Source organism: Anas acuta, chromosome W (genome assembly GCF_963932015.1).
Source record: "Anas acuta chromosome W, bAnaAcu1.1, whole genome shotgun sequence".
NCBI lineage: Eukaryota > Metazoa > Chordata > Aves > Anseriformes > Anatidae > Anas > Anas acuta.
Window position 1 is genome coordinate 25,662,942 of NC_089016.1, and position 16,811 is coordinate 25,679,752.

A 16,811-nucleotide genomic window follows, 5' to 3' on the forward strand; every position below is an offset into this window, starting at 1 on the left:
ATAGAGAGCGGTTTGGTGATCACATTTGCCAGCTCCCTTAGCACACGCGGATGCATCCCTTCGGGACCCATGGATTTGTGTGTGTTGACCCCACTCAGATGCTCCCGAACCACTCCCTTGTCAACAAGGGGGGAGATCTCCATTTCCCAGACTCTTTCTCCTCCCTCCAAAGTCGAGGAGTCCCAGGGGGGGTTCCTTGAAGCAAAGACTGAAGCAAAGAAAACATTCAGTATCCCCGCCTTCTCAGCATCTCCCGTTACCAGGACACCCCCCTCATTCAGCAAGGGACCCGCATTATCCCTAGTCTTCCTTTTACTGTTTACATAGTTAAAAAAAAACTTCTTAATATCTTATTTTCTCTTTTGCAAGCTTCATCTCTAGGTGGGCCTTCCTCGTCGCGTCCCTGCAGGCCCTGACAACACTTCTGTACTCTAAAAAGTATACGAACTCTATGAACTCTATGAACTCTAAAAGCTTTGTGTGGGAGGGAAAAAGTCTGCATTTAAATGCCTGTTGTTCCAAAACCCTTTAAATAAAGCAATTGCCCAGTTTTAATATTTAATCTTAAAGGTGAACGGTGATTTTTAGCACATATTACCTACACTGAATGGCTTACTTCCGATGGGCAGAGTATGACTGCGAAGAGAGGCAAGATATCCTCACATGGGGTAAGGAGAGCAGCTCCCCAGTGAGCTGGGAGGTCCCATTCAGTTTCTAGCAGTAGCACAAAGACAACAACTGTCCCAGGATATCATCTTCGTCATCCAGATGATGTGATGCTTCTGGAGCTGCTGACACCCATTCTCCCTGAGAAAGTGATCAACCCCACCAAGATTTAATCCATTTTAAAGGTCTAAGCCCAGAACTGTGTCCAGGGAAAGATGTTTAATTGTGAGAAATAATTTATTCTGATCCAAACCAAAATCAGTAAAAGTATCAGATTCCCTAAAGGAAAGGCAAAGCCTGCACTCTCAGGCCTGAGAAGCCAGAGGTAAAATAGCTTATTTGGAGGGTTTTGTCACTGTAGCAGCACCCCGTGGGCAGGATACACTCAGGTATAGCTGGGAGAGTGGGCAGTTTCCATGCATGCCCAACTAAGGCAAGGAAGAAAGAAAAGGACCACAGTTGGATAGGTACAGCTCCATGTATCACCAAAGAGGCAGTCATTGCTAATTTCTAGCATGTCAGAGAAGGAAACAACATGCCCAAGTCCAGCCTCAACTTTAACACTATCTTTCTGCATGGCCTGCAGATTGAGCAATGTCAGCACAGACACCTTGGAAGAAATTTTCACTAGCCATACTGCTGTAATGCCCCAGGACATCAGCTAAGTGCTCTGCAACAGCCTGCAAGCCCCAGCAACCCAGTGTGGGGGCTGGTATCTCATCCTATACCATGCCCTCCTGGGAAACTGATTTTTGGTTTCTGACAGGTGTGACCTTCTGCTCCAGCTAGACTAACCCAGGACAGAGAAAGGAAATGCTGAGTGTATCTCCTGAGCAGCAAAGAGAATTTCTTTTTCTAGCTCAATAAGCAGATGGGTACCACCAAGAAAGGGCAGTTGCCTTTGGGGCAGACACAGTAGATCATCTCCTTTCCTTCAGAGTGGAGGCCATAATTCTCTTATAAAGATTTTCTCCCTCTACCACGTCTCCTTTCTCACCTTGCTCAGGATGTGCCTTCTATTTGACAGAACATGGTCTATTTGGGGAGTCCAAGTTATTAAGATCCTTTCTCCCATGGGAGCGCAGGAACTGGTGTATCACTCAGCCTTTCATAACCATTCAGTTTTCTTCTGGAGCAATATGCTCAACAGCCTGTTTTTAGCGGAAAACACGTTTGAACAGAGGTTAAAAAGAATAGACTTTGGTCACTTCCTTCTTCCAGAAGGGAGGAGTAAGTGGAAAACAGATTTTATGTTTTGCAAGCATTTCCTCCAATTTCCTGCAGCATCTAAATTTTAAAAATACAGTGTTACATCCCCACTATGCCTTCCACTGATCTCCAGAGGTTTTAAGGAATTCTCCTCATGCCCCTTTTCAAGGGGTGCAAATCCTTACAGTAATGCAGTGCTTTTCCATTCCACATGCGTACTGTGGAGGCTGCCAAAGCAATTCAACCAGCCAACTTCCAGCCTAAGACTACAGACCCACCTGTTTCTTCCTTTGACTACCCTGATGATCTAGTAATACCCATAATCAACAGGAGCCTCCAAGACTTAGCCAGGTAATTGAGTTTCTCCCCTCCAATGTTGGTCTTACCATTCATCTTTGCACTTGGGGAGATAAATGTACTAGGAGACCTTACAAGCTGCCATCAATGGTAATCTTTGCCATTAAGGATCAAATCTGTAATTGCATCTGTAACACAGCACTTTGTCCATGTTCCCTGGGTCCATAGCACTCATGTTTGCCACTGCATCACACACTGGCATGTAGCCAGTCTCTCTCCTTGGCTAGGTCAACAGCACCAGCAGATTTCCTTCCAAGAAGCCTCCATCGAGTGCACCCTCCAAGCCCTTTCCTCCAGCTACACCTCTGCTCTTGTAGGAGGGAATGTCGTGGTTTAACCCGGCCGGCAGTTAAACACCACGCAGCCGTTCGCTCACCCTCCCCCCTCCCTCTCTGGGACGGGGGAGAGAAATGGAAAGTGAAGCCCGTGAGTTGAGATAAAGACAGTTTAATAAGACAGGAAAATAATAATAACAAAATAATAATAACAATAATAACAATAATAATACAATGGTGATAATAGGGAAATAATAATAATATGTACAAACAAGTGATGCACAATGCAATTGCTCACCACTCGCTGACCGATGCCCAGCCTCACCCCGAGCAGTCCGGCCCCCTCCCCCCGGCTAGCCACCCCTATATATTGTTTAGCATGACGTCAGATGGTATGGAATACCCCTTTGGCTAGTTTGGGTCACCTGTCCTGGGTCTGTCCCCTCCCAGCTCTTACTGCACCCCCAGCCTGCCCGTTGGCAGGACAGAGCAAAAGGCTGAGATGTCCTTGGCTTAGTATAAGCACTGCTCTGCAACAATTAAAGCATCGGGGTGTTATCAGCACTCTTCTCATCCTAAGCCAAAACACAGCATTCCACCAGCTACTAGGAAGAAAATTAATTCTGTTCTAACTGAAACCAGGACATCTATCCACCCCTTATTCCATACCATTTATGTCATGCTCAGGTTACACTCTTTTCCATACATTCTAATTAGTCACCTATAGTAGTCATGGTAGTGATAACATACAGTATAATATACTAATTAACATGGTACAATTCAGTTCATGGGCTATTCTCACCCAGTATTAAATCTCCTTGAGGTACACACCGCACCTCTCCGTTCTTTTGCATCACCCACCAAGTGTATCCAGGTCCCTGAGCGAAAACAATTCCACGAATAGGTTTGCCTTTTCCTGAGGCAGGAGGAGCCCAGACTGTTTTACCCAGCATATTTTTTACATGCACTACAGGAACTTTATCCCCATCTACAGTACGTAACAGGTTTGATTGGGCAGGTCCAGCTCGGTTGGTAGATCCCCTAGTATTGACTAACCAGGTGGCCTTTGCCAAATGCGTGTCCCAATTTTTGAATGTCCCAGCGCCCATTGCTTTCAAGGTAGTCTTTAACAGGCCATTGTATCGTTCAACTTTCCCGGAGGCTGGTGCATGATAGGGGATGTGATACACCCATTCAATACCATGTTCTTTGGCCCAAGTGTCTATAAGGTTGTTTAGGAAGTGAGTCTCATTGTCTGACTCTATTCTTTCTGGGGTGCCATGTCGCCATAGGACTTGCTTTTCAAGGCCCAGGATGGTGTTCCGGGCGGTGGCATGAGGCACAGGATATGTTTCCAGCCATCCGGTGGTTGCTTCCACCATTGTAAGTACGTGGCGCTTGCCATTGCGAGTTTGAGGGAGTGTGATGTAATCAATCTGCCAGGCCCCTCCGTATTTATATTTCAGCCATCGTCCTCCATACCAAAGAGGCTTTGACCGTTTGGCTTGCTTGATTGCAGCACATGTTTCACAGTCATGAATAACCTGTGCTATAGCGTCCATGGTCAGGTCCACCCCTCGATCACGAGCCCATCTGTATGTTGCATCTCTACCTTGATGGCCTGAGGTGTCATGGGCCCATCGGGCTATAAATAATTCACCTTTATGCTGCCAATCCAGGTCCACCTGAGCTACTTCAATCTTAGCAGCCTGATCCACCTGCTGGTTGTTTTGATGTTTTTCAGTAGCCCGATTCTTGGGCACATGAGCATCTACGTGGCGTACTTTCACAGCCAGGTTCTCTACCTGAGCAGCAATATCTTGCCACAATGCAGCAGCCCAGATGGGTTTGCCCCTACGCTGCCAGTTGTTTTGCTTCCATTGCTGTAACCATCCCCACAGGGCATTTGCTACCATCCATGAATCGGTGTAGAGATAGAGAACTGGCCATTTTTCTCGTTCAGCAATGTCTAAAGCCAGCTGAATGGCTTTCACTTCTGCAAACTGACTCGATTCACCTTCTCCCTCAGCAGCTTCTGCAACTCGTCACGTAGGACTCCATACAGCAGCCTTCCATCTCCGATGCTTCCCCACAATACGACAGGACCCATCAGTGAACAGGGCATATTTCTTTTCATTCTCTGGCAACTGGTTGTACAGTGGGGCTTCTTCAGCACGACCCACCTCTTCCTCTGATGATATCCTAAAGTATTTGCCTTCTGGCCAGTCCATGATCACTTCCAATATTCCTGGGCGACTGGGGTTTCCTATTCGAGCCCGCTGAGTAATCAGTGCAACCCACTTGCTCAATGTAGCATCAGTTGCATGATGCGTAGAGGGGACCCTTCCCTTGAACATCCAACCTAGTACCGGCAATCGGGGTGCTAGGAGGAGCTGCGCTTCAGTACCGACCACCTCCGAAGCAGATCGAACTCCTTCATATGCTGCCAATATCTCCTTTTCAGTTGGAGTATAGCGGGCCTCAGATCCTCTGTATCCCCGACTCCAAAACCCCAGGGGCCGACCTCGAGTTTCCCCAGGTTCTTTCTGCCAGAGGCACCAGGTGGGGCCGTTCTCCCCGGCTGCAGTGTAGAGCACATTCTTTACATCTGGTCCTGTTCGAACTGGCCCAAGGGCTACTGCATGGACTATTTCCTGCTTGATTTGTTCAAAGGCTTGTCGTTGTTCAGGGCCCCATTCAAACTCATTCTTCTTACGGGTTACTTGGTAGAGCGGGTTTACAATCAGACTGTAATTTGGGATGTGCATTCTCCAAAACCCCACAACACCTAGGAAAGTCTGTGTTTCTTTTTTGTTAGTTGGTGGAGACATAGCTGTTATTTTGTTGATCACATCCATTGGGATTTGACGACGTCCATCTTGCCATTTTATTCCTAAAAACTGGATCTCTCGTGCAGGTCCTTTGACTTTATTTTGTTTTATGGCAAAACCGTCTTTCAGAAGGATTTGGACTATTTTCTTCCCTTTCTCGAAAACTTCCTCTGCTGTGTCACCCCACACAATAATGTCATCGATGTACTGCAGGTGTTCAGGAGCTTCCCCCTGCTCTAGCGCAGACTGGATCAGCCCATGGCAAATGGTAGGGCTGTGTTTCCACCCCTGGGGCAGCCGATTCCAAGTATATTGGACTCCCCTCCAAGTGAAGGCAAATTCTGGCCTGCACTCTGCTGCTAGAGGGATGGAGAAAAATGCATTAGCGATATCAATTGTGGCGTACCACTTGGCTGCCTTCAATTCAAGTTCATACTGAAGTTCCAGCATGTCCGGCACTGCAGCACTCAGTGGTGGCGTGACTTCGTTCAGGCCACGATAGTCCACTGTTAGTCTCCACTCACCATTAGACTTTCGCACTGGCCATATGGGACTATTGAAAGGGGAATGAGTCTTGCTGATCACTCCTTGGCACTCCAATTGACGAATTAGTTTATGGATGGGAATCAGGGAGTCTCGGTTGGTGCGATATTGCCGCCGGTGCAGAGTTGTGGTAGCGATTGGCACTAGCTGTTCTTCGACCCTCAGCAACCCCGCAACAGAAGGGTCCTCTGAGAGACCAGGCAAGGTAGATAATTGTTTAATGCCCTCTGTCTCTAAGGCAGCTATACCAAAAGCCCACCGGAACCCTTTTGGGTCCTTGCAATATCCTCTTCTAAGATAGTCTATGCCAAGGATACATGGAGCATCCGGGCCAGTCACAATGCGGTGCTTTTCCCACTCATTCCCAGTCAGACTCACTTCAGCCTCCAATACAGTCAACTGCTGAGATCCCCCTGTCACTCCACAAATATAGATGGGCTCTGGTCCTTTATAGCTCGATGGCATTATAGTACATTGTGCACCGGTGTCTACTAAAGCCTTATACTTCTGTGCGCGTGATGTGCCAGGCCATCGAATCCACACAGTCCAATAAACTCCATTGTCCCTTTCCTCCCCCTGGCTGGAGGCAGGGCCCCCCTAATCCTGGTCAGAATCTTCTTCGTTTCTGTGTTTGAAGGACTGTCTGCTGGAAGTTGGAGCAGCAAACTTTTCAGAGAATCCTTTTTTCCTGATTGTTTTCTTTTGCAACTCACGTACCCGTGCCTCTAGGGTCGCAGTAGATTTTCCATCCCATTTTCTCATGTCCTCTCCATGGTCTCGTAAGTAAAACCACAGGGTGGCACGGGGTGAGTACCCACCATATCGTCTTCCTTGTGTGGATGAACGCCTACCCCTGATAGCTGAGACACTGCTCTGTACAGGTGCGGAGGAGAATAATCTCTCTTCAAGTTGGTGAAACTTTTCAGAAAGTGTTTTCTCCCAGGTGTTCTCTTTCGGTCGTAGGGCACTGGTTGGTTCAGGTGGGGAGGAAGATAGATTCTCTTTAAGTTGGTGGAACTCTTCAGAATGTTTCTCCACAGCTGAGATGCAGGCCTGTAAGGAAGAAGAGAGACTTTCTTCTTACTGCCGGAGTTGTTTAGCCACTTCATCCACTGTGGGTTCCTCATCCTCTTTCCAGGCCATTATTGCCAATGAGCTGGCATATGATGATGGTGCACTCCGTACAAACTTCCGCCACATGGGTCGTGTACACCTGACTTCATCTGGGTCTTTGGATGTTTGTCTGAGGTCTGGATCCTCATAAATCACTTCCCATACGGCTAATTCCCTCAGGTACTGGATTCCCTTCTCCATAGTGGTCCACTTGCCTGGTAGACATAAAAGTTCTTCCTTGAAGGGATACCTTTCCCTCACAGCTGAGAGGAGACGCCTCCAGAGGCTGGTGGATTGTGCTCCATCTGCAATTGCTTTGTCAATGCCGGCGTCTCGAGCAAGGGATCCCAGCCGCTTGGCTTCCCTGCCGTCTAATTCCACACAATTGGCTCCAGAGTCCCAGCACCGGAGCAGCCAGGTGACAAGCTGCTCACCTATACAGCGACCAAAATCTTTTCGCACATCTCGCCCGGCTAGCTCAGTCGGTAGAGCATGAGACTCTTAATCTCAGGGTCGTGGGTTCGAGCCCCACGTTGGGCGCCAAAAAGACTGTCGTGGTTTAACCCGGCCGGCAGTTAAACACCACGCAGCCGTTCGCTCACCCTCCCCCCTCCCTCTCTGGGACGGGGGAGAGAAATGGAAAGTGAAGCCCGTGAGTTGAGATAAAGACAGTTTAATAAGACAGGAAAATAATAATAACAAAATAATAATAACAATAATAACAATAATAATACAATGGTGATAATAGGGAAATAATAATAATATGTACAAACAAGTGATGCACAATGCAATTGCTCACCACTCGCTGACCGATGCCCAGCCTCACCCCGAGCAGTCCGGCCCCCTCCCCCCGGCTAGCCACCCCTATATATTGTTTAGCATGACGTCAGATGGTATGGAATACCATGAAGTTCATACAGTGAAGTTCAATAAGAGCAAGTGCCGGGTCCTGCACCTGGGACGGGGAAACCCTGGCTGCACGTACAGACTGGGCGATGAGACACTGGAGAGCAGCCTAGAAGAGAGGGATCTGGTGGTCGTGGTAGACAACAAGTTGAATATGAGCCGGCAGTGTGCCCTGGCAGCCAGGAGGGCCAACCGTGTCCTGGGGTGCATCAAGCACGGCATCGCTAGTAGGTCAAGGGAGGTGATTGTCCCGCTCTACTCTGCGCTGGTGCGGCCTCACCTCGAGTACTGTGTGCAGTTCTGGGCACCACAGTATAAAAAGGACATGAAACTGTTGGAGAGTGTCCAGAGGAGGGCTACGAAGATGGTGAAAGGCCTGGAGGGGAAGACGTACAAGGAACGGCTGAGGGCACTGGGCCTGTTCAGCCTGGAGAAGAGGAGGCTGAGGGGAGACCTCATCGCAGTCTACAACTTCCTCGTAAGGGGGTGTCGAGAGGCAGGAGACCTTTTCTCCATTAACACCAGCGACAGGACCCGCGGGAACGGAGTTAAGCTGAGGCAGGGGAAGTTTAGGCTGGACATCAGGAGGGGGTTCTTCACAGAGAGAGTGGTTGCACACTGGAACAGGCTCCCCAGGGAAGTGGTCACTGCACCGAGCCTGACTGAATTTAAGAAGAGATTGGACTGTGCACTTAGTCACATGGTCTGAACTTGGGTAGACCTGTGCGGTGTCAAGAGTTGGACTTGATGATCCTTAAGGGTCCCTTCCAACTCAGGATATTCTATGATTCTATGATTCTATGAATACCCCTTTGGCTAGTTTGGGTCACCTGTCCTGGGTCTGTCCCCTCCCAGCTCTTACTGCACCCCCAGCCTGCCCGTTGGCAGGACAGAGCAAAAGGCTGAGATGTCCTTGGCTTAGTATAAGCACTGCTCTGCAACAATTAAAGCATCGGGGTGTTATCAGCACTCTTCTCATCCTAAGCCAAAACACAGCATTCCACCAGCTACTAGGAAGAAAATTAATTCTGTTCTAACTGAAACCAGGACAGGGAAGAAGGTGGGAAGGAGGGGGAAAGCAGCAGTTCCCTAAGGGGATCATCCTAAAAGTACAAAGCTGGAGGGACTGAATAAACGTAGAACTATGCAGCACCAATAAATACAAATTAAACTCATAACAGGAAGTGAAATATTAGGGCCAAGGTAACATTTGGACTGGAGGTTCAGCCAAGCTTTGCTTTAAATATTTTATTGCTGCAGATAAAGAAAGAGCTTATCCAACACAAATTTGTCTGCCTTCTTCTCTGAAGTCACTCAGGGCAGCTGGGGGACTGTTATCATAGAGGGTCTTCACCACACTGTCTGTAGGGTGATCAAGCTGCTTCTCCTCTGGAACCTTCAGCCTCTGGGTTTGTCTGTCCAACACCACCCATCGATGAGGGAAGAGAAAGAGGGCCCATCCGTCATATTTTAATCCCTTAATTCCGTCTTTCTCCTGTCTCCACAGCACAGAGCCCCACTGCAGCAGACCCCTTGCAACAAGCCTACGCTGGAGTGCAGCAGTATGCAGGTCGTTAGTATTAACACTTTCTCCCAATAAACCTTTTTCTTCTCTAAAGCCTTTAATCTCTGAACACACCTAAGGGGGCTGGGGGAAGGGAGGTATTTGCTGAGACAGGGGCACCAGGACCACAGATCCTCAGATTAAATTTGCATTACTCATGAAAACAAAGACCCAGGGTCTTCTTCCCCTAAGGAGGCAATCTTCTACCATAAAACACCAGGGAAAGGCTCCCACTGACCTGTACCTTGGTGAAGCTTCTTTGACAGGACCAGGTTGGGTCTCCTTAGCACAACGAACAAGTGGAAAATCAGGACACTTGGTTTGGGGGCCACTTTCTGTAGCAACAAAATTGGGTGTTTCCTGAGTGCTGTGATGTGTAGGGGAGATGAGCAGTCAGACCCTGCTGTGCCTGGCAGGTTTTGGGATGTCTGCACATTTCCATGTTGTAGGGTATGTCTACGCTTTGCAGGTTGGCCATGCGTGAGACACCTCAGCACTGGTTAGCACTTGTGTGGCTGGAGGTGCAGCTGCTGAAGCAGGGGCTACCACACCAACCCCAAAAGCTATTGTCTCTGGGGTCAGCCTTAACACACCGCTGGCCATATCCTGGCTAGTTAGTCTGAGACCTGCTTAGAAGCTGCAGACGTACTCCTGGTTCCTCAGCAGCTTCTTCACAACTTCCAGTGGATCAGCTTCTGCTGACTCTCACGTTGCCCTGCACGCAGAGCTGCTCCTTTGCGGCTGATGGACTGACACCAGCCAAAGTGACTTGGTGCATATCATGACCCTGCTGTGTTCAGCCTCCCCTTGCAACGTGTCCATGGCCAATGTTGCGAGGAAGCTGCCACCCCAAAGTCATTATTTCCTGTGGTAACTGGAGCAATCACGAGCTCCTGCTGAGGAATGGTTATTATCTCATGTCAGCATTGTATCCGGAAACTTAATTTAATTCTCCATGTAGGGCTTCATTTGCCAGTGTTTTAGTTATTGTCATTTATTTCTTGTGAGGTTTGATAGCTGGGAAGCAGCTCAACCCTTTGAGCTGTTAATTAACCCCTCTGCACACACATGGCTCCTATCCCCCTCTCTCTGGGCTCACAGGTGACCCATACTCTGTATTTTTAGCAGCACGGCACATCATCTACCATCTGTGGTACTGAATGGCTCCCCTTGTCTGCTTGGTGGGGGAGCTGAGGTGGGGAAAATTGTTTAACTGGCGCACACTGTTTCCACCGTGTCTGTGTGAAAGAGAAAGTGTCTGTAGACATAAAAGGAAATATATATCTGAGAGTGTATGCACAAGTGTGCCCACACAGGGTGTGTGCATATGAAGGTTATAGTAAGAGAGAGGAAATACATGTGTGAACTGTTACTATGAGCATGTGAATTAGTCAGAGTGCAAAAGAGATTACACAGGGAAACGTGAATGGGTGCTGCACGTGACTGCCAGCACGGGCATCAATGTGCTAAGTTTGTCAGTGAGCGTGCTTGTGATACCATCAGGGATGGTTATGCATCTCAGTGGAGACCCCCGTTTAGACCACGTGGCTGTCCTCAGTGCTACTGTTAGGATGCTGAAGGGAGGTTGGGTCTTCAGGGCCAAGTGTCATCACCTGGAGCACCACTGTGAAGTTTCTACTGCATCTCAGGCTGTATGAGGTGGTTAAAATACAGGGAGAAAGTCCACCTCCGGCTTGGTGTGATTGTTTAGTGTGAAAGCTCCATGCTTCCCAGCACTGAAATCTGTCCTTTCTTCTCTCCCTTTCTCTCCCCTATAGCTGCTTATCCTGCTGCTTATGGCCAGATTAGCCAAGCGTTCCCACAGCTGCCTCCCATGATCCCACAGCAACAGAGAGAAGGTGAGTGAATGGCCTGTTCTTTCTGGACCCAGCATGCCATCCCCACCACATTGGTTCCCCTTCTCACACACCTAGAGAGCATCCATTAAATGCCCCATTGCTTCAAATCCCTGGTCTACTGAGCCTTTTCTCAATTTCCATATGTAGCATCATTGTCATTAACTATAATATGCAAGAACATCCTTGTGGGGAATAGCTGCTGAGATCTATCTTCTCAGCCCCCAGGGACAGGAGCACGCTGATGTGCATGGGCCATGGAAAGGCCTGGTAGCAAAGTAGGCAATAACATAAAGTGTTTTTTTTTAAAGACAGTCAGCGAGAATGTGGATCAAAACCACAATCGCATTGGAATAAATAATTTAATAGGAAAAAAAGCACTGGTGGCCCTTAATTAGAGGCCAGTAATGTTATTTCAGACACCTGCTATTTAGTGGAGCTGATAGAGTCCTTTCAGCCTCCCTCAGTAATCAGGAAACAGAAATCAGCCCTTTTAGAGTGCAATATCTGTATCAGGGTGAGATGAATCATCTAACAAAGGTACCTATTTCTTTACATTGACTGTGAGAGGAGCCAGGGTTAAGTAGTCTATAGGACAGGCAGCACTAGAGACATGAAAAGTAAGGAGAGATGAATCTCCCCTAAATACATGTAAATGTTTTGGGAGATATCCACGTCAGGCAATGCTTTGCAACCAAAGGGTTGCCTGAATGAAGAGAGGAGTCCATCATGTTTCCTTTACAGTCAGTGGGTAACAGTGGGATCCTCAGAGGCAACATACTCAGGTAGTCCAAACTGTCCTTCAGGGAGTCCACTGCTCTCACTTGAATAGAAGAGGAGACTGCTTGCCTAAGTGAGGCATTTAAATCAGATGCTTCAGCCTAGTGTAGAGACCCTCATTTTAAAATTTATATTTCAGCTTTTATCCTCTATTAGGTCACTCATTCAGATATATGATATGTGCTATTATATATATATTATAACATTTAATATTTTAATATAGTGTAACAGAGTGAAATGAATCAAGATTATACTATCAAACTAAAACATTCTGATGGCCTAGAATTACTTTGAAGGAGAAATCTGATTTTGTGAGAAAATTGGAAATGTTGGCATTTCGATCTAATTTGGAATTATTTTTTTTCCCATGTCAGAATTTCCTGGGGAACATTAATTTTGTTAATAAACCAGCCCTACCACAACAATAACATTGATGATCACATTGTTAATAATGATACTAACTCTCAGCTTCTGGATCCTGGTTGGATAACAAGCCCAGAGCTGCTTGGCTGCTGCATCATTCCAGTAGAGATTAGTCATTGCTTCCACATGAGTGCTGAGGCTGCTGGCAGTGGATGGGGTGCATAGGGTGGAATAGATCCAAAATGATCGAAGGTAGAGATGACAATGATCAAAGGTAGAGGCGAAGTCTTGATTCAGACTATGTCAAACAAGCAAAACTTGGGGGTAATTTCAAATTTGTACGGTATTACTCATCTTGACATAGTTTCTGAAACTCAGAAATGCACATTAAAATAAAGTGATGCAGGCTTGTGACTCCTGCATTCAAACATGCTGAGGACTTGAATAGCAAGTAGATGCAGAAGAGGCAATGAAGTTACAGCCTCTGAGTGTCTGCTGTAGAGGTGAGGTGTATATGCCACTTACTGTGCATCCAACCAAAGGGCTGCAAAAATTCATACAACCTTATGGCACAGCTCATTTTTACTTACTGTTGGAAGAGCTCTCTAGTCTCCTTATGACACTGATTCACAGTGCTGGGGATGCGATCACAGATAACTAATCTCAGCTCAGGTATGTGGAGTTTACTCATTTAGACATTGGACACCCAAGATAGGTTGGGACGGCTGCTGTCCCCAAGCCAAGTAATTATTAGCAATCTGGAGGGTGAGGAGCATGGGCAGAGCAATGACTTAGCAGCTCAGGTCCAACCAACCCAAATAAAGAGGGACCCACAGCAGATCTCTTTGCCATGTGTTCCAGTGTTCCCACTGTCCTGGTTTCAGTTAGGACAGTTAATTTTCTTCCTAAATAGCTAGTAGAATGCTGTGTTTTGGCTTAGGATGAGAAGAGTGCTGATAACATGCTGATGTTTTAATTGTTACAGAGCAGTGCTTACACCAAGCCAAGGACTTTTCAGCTTCTTGCTCTGTCCTGCCAACAGGCAGGCTAGGGGTGCAGCAAGAGCTGGGAGGGGACAGACCCGGGACAGGTGACCCAAACTAGCCAAAGGGGTATTCCATACCATCTGATGTCATGCTAAACAATATATAGGGGTGGCTAGCCGGGGGAAGGAGGGCTGGACTGCTCGGGGTTAGGCTGGGCATCAGTCAGCAGGTGGTGAGCAATTGCATTGTGCATCACTTGTTTTGTACACATTATTACTAGTAGTACTATTATCATCATTATTGTTATTATTATTGTTATTATTATTTTTCTGTCTTAATAAACTGTCTTTATCTCAACTCACAGGCTTCACTTTCCCATTTCTCTCCCCCATCCCAGAGAGGGAGGGGGGAGGGTGAGCGAACGGCTGTGTGGTGTTTAGCTGCCGGCCGGGTTAAACCACAAAACTAAGTACAAGTGTTTCCATTAACTAACATGGTTTGCCTGTAATATAAAAACTATTCATAAACTGTGTGTTTCTCTACAACTTTTCTTTCCCTTTGTCTGAACCAAGACTATCCATGCTTCTAGTGTATTAATGAGCAGAAATATATATTACATAAAGCAATAAAACCTAAATCCATGGAAGGTGTCAGGGTAGAAATGAACCTTGATTCTCTTTTCATAGTGTCACAAAGGTTAGATTTTGAGCTGACTTACAGCCCTTTCAAAAACCAAAGTGAAGTGCTTAGCAAAGAATTTTAGTAATGTATTCAGCCCTGAACTGCCAAATTTACTGATCTCCAATAATCCGTTAACTCAGTCCAAAACAAGACCTTTCTCTTGACAGTTAGTTTTCACTGAGGTTTTGCCATACCAACAGGGATCTTGCTCCAGTGATCCTGATCCCTTCTAAACTCATTGGCTATGTGCACTGAGAACTAACTTAGCTCTTCAGAGCATTCTGAGCTGAACAACTCTTGCATTCAGTTTCTCGAAAATATACATATATGTAAAAAGCAGTGACCATACACATAACTGTGTGGTCTACCATGGACTGCCTAGATTAGCTTGACTAGGAATAAAGAAAAAACAAAATAGAAGGGCTGAGAGAGAGCTTGTTTTGTGAATTCTTTACCAAAGAGTCTAACTGTGATAGGTAACTTACGCACGGATGGAGTTAACAAGAAATTTCTTGTTAAATTCTAATAGCAGAATTTTCATATGTGAGAATGATTAAACATCAAACTATCCCAGGTTGTTTCTCAGTAGCAGGTGGAGTTTTCAGCATCGAAAATTAGCAAAAATCTTCTGTAGTTGGGAATGGAGTGAGTTTGGCCTTAAATATCTGAGTCAGTATGGGAAGCCACAGCATGGGTTTCACAGCCACATTTCAGAGCAGAACTGGGCTTTGAGGATTGTCTCTGCCCTTTCAGCTCCTCCTGGTCTCTTCCTCTCGGTCTCTGAGCACTGTGAGTGAGACAAAGCTGAGCTTAAGGTGAGCTAAGGGTTGTTTTTCCTTGAGCCCAACCTCTAAGCCTGGTGTGGAAGAAATTGCATGCCTTCTGATCTGCCTTATGCCTTAGTAGGTGTTTCTCAGCATATGCAGGTAGAATCCCTACTCATACACAATACATCCAAGACCCCAGGAAATGCAGTTGGCATTTCTGAAAGAATTTTCCAGTTTTACAGAGCAAACTGCTGGCTCTGGTGATGACAGTGGAAATTTTGCAACTAATTGCAGCAAAGCCAAGATTTTACCCATTCTATAATAATGTGGATCTCAAATCTCACAGCAGAAGTGCTCTGGGGTATATTCAAATGAAATTTTCCCTGCTATTCTGGACCATGGTCTTCTCCTGGGCAGAATTTTCTCAATCCTAACAGACACCTAAGGGGGTCAGTGTTTGTTTAACACTTTCAGACTGTTTCATATCTAGTTTATTATGCCAATAACTGCACATTGCATCTAACTGGACTGCAGCAAGGACTGGGGAAGGGATAGTTGCTTAGTTGGGAGACTGAGGAAGAGGCAGACAAGAGGTGAGGGGAAGAATGAAAAGCTTGGCATGAAATAGGGGAACCTGACTGTGGGCCACTGAGGTTCAAAAGTAATTTAGTTAAGCAGATGACCGTGTGCCTAATTAGTTAATTATCCCACCATCCCACTATCCCCTCCATTTGGAAGAAACCCTGTCACCATCCTCATGACCTCCAGGAAATACACAAGATGCAAAGGATCAGCTGTTCCTTTGTGACAGTCCTTTTAACAAATTAGTGGGGAAAATTGTGCTTAGCAAATATTCATTAGGACTTCATTTTCCATTAATCCAAAAGGAAATGTGGAGAGTTTGTGACTTCAGTAATGCTGAGGCCCAGGAATTTTAATGAGATTTAAATGGGCAGCTGTCAGAATCCTGACTTTGCTGTACTTCTCCTGCCAGCCAGGGGGGTAATTGCTAATAAAAGGTGGGAGCATCTAGGCAAACTCCTCTCCCTAACAGGAAAGGCAAAGTTGTAATTTGCTGTGTTATGACACCGTAATTATGCCCTGATGAAGAAAAGGAGCGTATTAAGAAACCCTTTACTTCCCCACACTGTGCCCCAGCCATAAATGCGGGAAAGCTGGCTCAGTCAGGTCACAGGGTTGTAGGCACAGGGACTGGGTGGGAGGAGTATTACCTGGTATTCCTTCCACACTTCCTATTTCTCTCTGTCCTCTTACCATCACAACAAGGAACATGCACTAATTCCCCTTCATCTTGACCCCCCTGAGCAAACCAGAGTTGGAGTTACCTTTGGAGGTGTCGTGGTTCCGCTCGAGTGGGCAGCCGAGCTCCACCACAGCCGCTCTCTCACTCCCCCTCCTCAAAGAGGAATGGGGAGAAAATATGTGAAAGGGGCTCAAGGATTGAGATAAGGATGAGAAAATCACGCAATAATTAGTGTAACGGGCAAAACAGACTCAGCATAAGAAGACAGATAGTAAGATTTATTGCTCATTACTAACAAGCTAGAGAAGTGAGAAACAAAGGAAAGAAACCAAAAGCACCTCCCCCCCATCCACCCTCTTCCACCTCCTCCCCCCGAGCGGCGCAGGGGAACGGGGGAATGGGGGTTATGGTCAGTCTACAGCACTTCTTCTCTGCCGCTCCTTCTCAGTCACTCTCGTCCCCTGTGCTGTGGGGTCCCACCCACGGGATGCAGTCCTTGACGAACTGATCCGGCGTGGGCTTCCCACAGGCAGCAGCTCTTCCAGAACTGCTCCAGATATGGGTCCGTACCATGGGGTCCATCCCTCAGGAGAAAACTGCTCCAACCTGGCTCCCCTATGGGCAGCAGCTCCTGCCAGGTCACCTGCTCC

The 16,811-nt window shown here is 46.9% G+C and overlaps 1 protein-coding gene and 1 non-coding gene across 2 annotated transcripts in view; both read left to right on the top strand.

Annotated features, from left to right (window-relative positions):
- Nucleotides 1-16,811, top strand: part of LOC137846718 (CUGBP Elav-like family member 4) — a 216,818-nt gene that overhangs the window by 157,816 nt on the left and 42,191 nt on the right. Inside the window, exons 8-10 of the mRNA XM_068664832.1 lie at nt 9,408-9,470; nt 11,243-11,313; nt 16,521-16,542. Coding sequence (XP_068520933.1) covers nt 9,408-9,470; nt 11,243-11,313; nt 16,521-16,542 — 156 coding nt within the window. The remainder of the gene's footprint in view (nt 1-9,407; nt 9,471-11,242; nt 11,314-16,520; nt 16,543-16,811) is intronic.
- TRNAK-CUU (transfer RNA lysine (anticodon CUU)) lies at nt 7,462-7,534 on the top strand. Its single transcript has one exon. It is a non-coding gene; the product is annotated as a tRNA-Lys (tRNA).